Source organism: Aplysia californica, unplaced genomic scaffold (assembly GCF_000002075.1).
Source record: "Aplysia californica isolate F4 #8 unplaced genomic scaffold, AplCal3.0 scaffold00388, whole genome shotgun sequence".
In the NCBI taxonomy this organism is placed as follows: Eukaryota; Metazoa; Mollusca; class Gastropoda; order Aplysiida; family Aplysiidae; genus Aplysia; species Aplysia californica.
Window position 1 is genome coordinate 68,592 of NW_004797658.1, and position 3,029 is coordinate 71,620.

General features: G+C 41.0%; 1 protein-coding gene across 1 annotated transcript in view; it reads left to right on the forward strand.

Annotated features, from left to right (window-relative positions):
- The window catches only part of LOC101858427 (early endosome antigen 1), a gene marked incomplete at its 5' end in the record, with an annotated part of 70,685 nt that overhangs the window by 31,516 nt on the left and 36,140 nt on the right, over window positions 1-3,029 (forward strand). Inside the window, 3 exon segments of the mRNA XM_035971163.1 lie at window positions 1,299-1,394; window positions 1,971-2,054; window positions 2,738-2,905. Of these exon segments, the coding sequence (XP_035827056.1) occupies window positions 1,299-1,394; window positions 1,971-2,054; window positions 2,738-2,905 (348 nt within the window).

Below are 3,029 nucleotides of genomic sequence, written 5' to 3' on the forward strand. Positions count from 1 at the left end.
CTTAGCCTACCCACCTCCCAAACCACCTCTCCTCTCCCCCATCTTTGTGTCTAATGCATCTTGTCCTCTGTGTTTTCTTCCCCTTTATGTAACCCCCACACCTCTCACCCTCCCACATGCCTTGTCTCCTTCCCACCCGCCTCCACTTTCTCCCTCCCCCTCAGTAATCCCCCCAGACTCCCCAATGTGCCTGAATGATCCAAGCATCTTGACATTTCACTAGTTTTACCATTGTAACAAACAACAACACCCCCCCCCCCCACACACACACACCATGAGGTAAAGAATCATCCTGCTTCCAGTGTTTAGCTTATGATAAATTATTCATGAGAAGATTGATCCTAGACATGGATTGTTTTCAAAGTCAATTTGTTCAATTTATTTTGTGTTTGAGATGCATGTCCGAGTACGTAATTTCGGGCCAAACCGAATGATTAAAAAAGGAACGGGAACACATGATATGTCCCGCACTCCATGTCCAGAAGATACCCAGACCTGATACCTGTCTATCAAACCTCTGACCACTGATCCGTTGAAATATTGTTTTTGTGTGAAATGAGGTTCCTCTATTGTCTATCTAGACTTTGATTAATGTAGCTTTATGCCCTGATGTGATTGATATTCCTCTTTTGCCAATTTTTTCTCACTCAGATCCTCAGATTTTTTTCTTGCTCAGATCACAGAGCCAGTTGTGTGGGTGGTTAGCGGGTGCTCTGGTTTGGCTTGCTTCTTTCCTTATCAGACATCTATCATCCTTATCTCCCCTCCTTTTTTTGTGTTTGTTACTTTCTTGTAACACCTCTTATCTTCGACACTTATATGACCTTATTGTGTTGCACGTGCTGTAAAACTTTTACTGCTAAATTCAGAGCCATTTGGTTCAGAGAGATGTTACTATTTCCCACAGATTACATCTGTTTTGACTAAACGTCTATTGCCAATATTTGTGACTGCATTTCTTTTCTTCAGTTGAGTTGACTAATAGTCTCTGTCTGTCTGTCTGCCTGTCTGTCTGTCTGTGTAGGTGGTTGGAGGGTGTCAGTGGTAGGTCCTACTTCTTCATTGTCCCAATAATGTGCCTCTCTTTCTTTTCCCCAGCGCTAATTGACGTTTGTGTCAACGTGTTTGTCCTATCGACCTTATCTCTCCTCCTTCTTTTCTTTGTATGTTACTTCTTTGACCTATTTTTGTTGCTAGTGCTGTAGAACTCACACTAAGACTAAAGAATTGACAGACCTGATTTGTGTTTCTCCTCTCTCATTCCCTCCTTGCCACCCGTCGTCTGTGTACGTGTGTAGATTGCCAAGCAGTCAGAGCTGATCAAGAAGCTGCAGGCGACCTTGAGCCAATGTCACCAGGACCTGGATGAGCTGCGGAAGAGAGGAGATGAGGACGTGAGTAGTTCGAGGGCCAAGGAAGATTTGTTAGTTACAGGAGGGATATTGATGGGTGGTTGGAGGGTGCTCTGGTGTGGTCTGCTCCTTCTTTCTTATCCAGCATCTGTCTCCCTTATCTCTGCTCCTTTTTTGTATTTGTTACTCTCTAATAACACCTCTAATCTCTGGCACTTATATGATCTATTTGCTTTGCATTAGTGCTGTGAAACTCTTACTAAAAACTAATACAAGTCGCACCCGGACTTTCAGAGTACAACATGCAATTAATTTGAAAGACTACGTCAGATCTGACTTTTTCCTCACCCTTTTTATTTCTGATCTCTTTCAATTATCATTTACCTTTCACAAATTGTACGGATTTCACAGAAGGTTGTTAAAGTACAGAAGGTTCTCTTTGTTAAGCATAGTAGTTGCACTTATACCATTCATTTGCAAATGAACTTTATAAATGCAACGCAACTATTATTGTTATTATTATTATCATTATTATCGTCATCATCATTATTATTATTATTATTATTATTATTATTATTTTTATTATTATTATCATTAATCTCCTGTGTGTGTCAACAGCTGTGTCGTAAGGAAGACTGTATCAAACAGCTGCAGGAAGATCTGATGGAGTCTCAGAGTCAGCACTCGGCCTGCTACAATGAGGTCAGTGTTTAGGTGGTTGATGGGTGCTCTGATGTGGTTCACTCCTTTCCTATAAAACAGTTGTTGTCCTTATCTCTCTTCCTTCTTTTCTTTGTATGTTACTACCTCTAATCTTCAACACATATATGACTCATTTGTGTCTCAAGTGCTGTAAAACTAAAACTAATTGATCTGAATTATGTTAAATGCCTTACAATCACAATAACAAAAAAATAACCTACTAAGCGTACTGGGACTGTGGCTTCTTTCAGTGGGTGGTTGTCGGGTGCTCCAGTGAGGTTAGCTCCTACTTTTCTTTGTATACTGCTCTCTAGTGATGCCTCTAATCTTTGACACTTGTATGACCTGTTTGGGTTGCAAGTGACTTAAAACTCTTATAAGAATAATGTTTAAATTATTTAAATCGAATCGATAAGAGTATTGAACACATACAAATACAACACTTCGAATCTTGGGCACTTCTATTCGTGTTGCAAGTGCAGTAAAACTCTTACTAAATCTAAACTAAACCACCAACCATTACAATCACAATAACAACAATTCCAGTAACAATTCCAGTAACAATTACAATAAATGACAATAACAATTCCTGTAACAATGACAAAAACAATTACAATAATAATTACAATAACTGTTACAATAACAAACCCACCAAAGGACCAGGGACTTTGTTCTCTCCCCAGCTGGTGCGTATCGAGGAGGAGCTAGAGTTGTTGAAGGGAGAGCACTCACAGCTGAACAAAGTGTCGCAGCAGAGCAGCCTGGAGATGAGCGCGCTACAGGAGCAGTTCCATCAGATAGAGCTAGAGCTGGCCATAACCCAAGAGAAACACAGGACTTGTCAGAAGGAGGTAGGTACCACTCACACACATGCACAGGTGCACGCACGCACGCACACTCACACACTCACACACACACACACACACACACACACACACACTCACACACACATACGCACACACACACACACACACA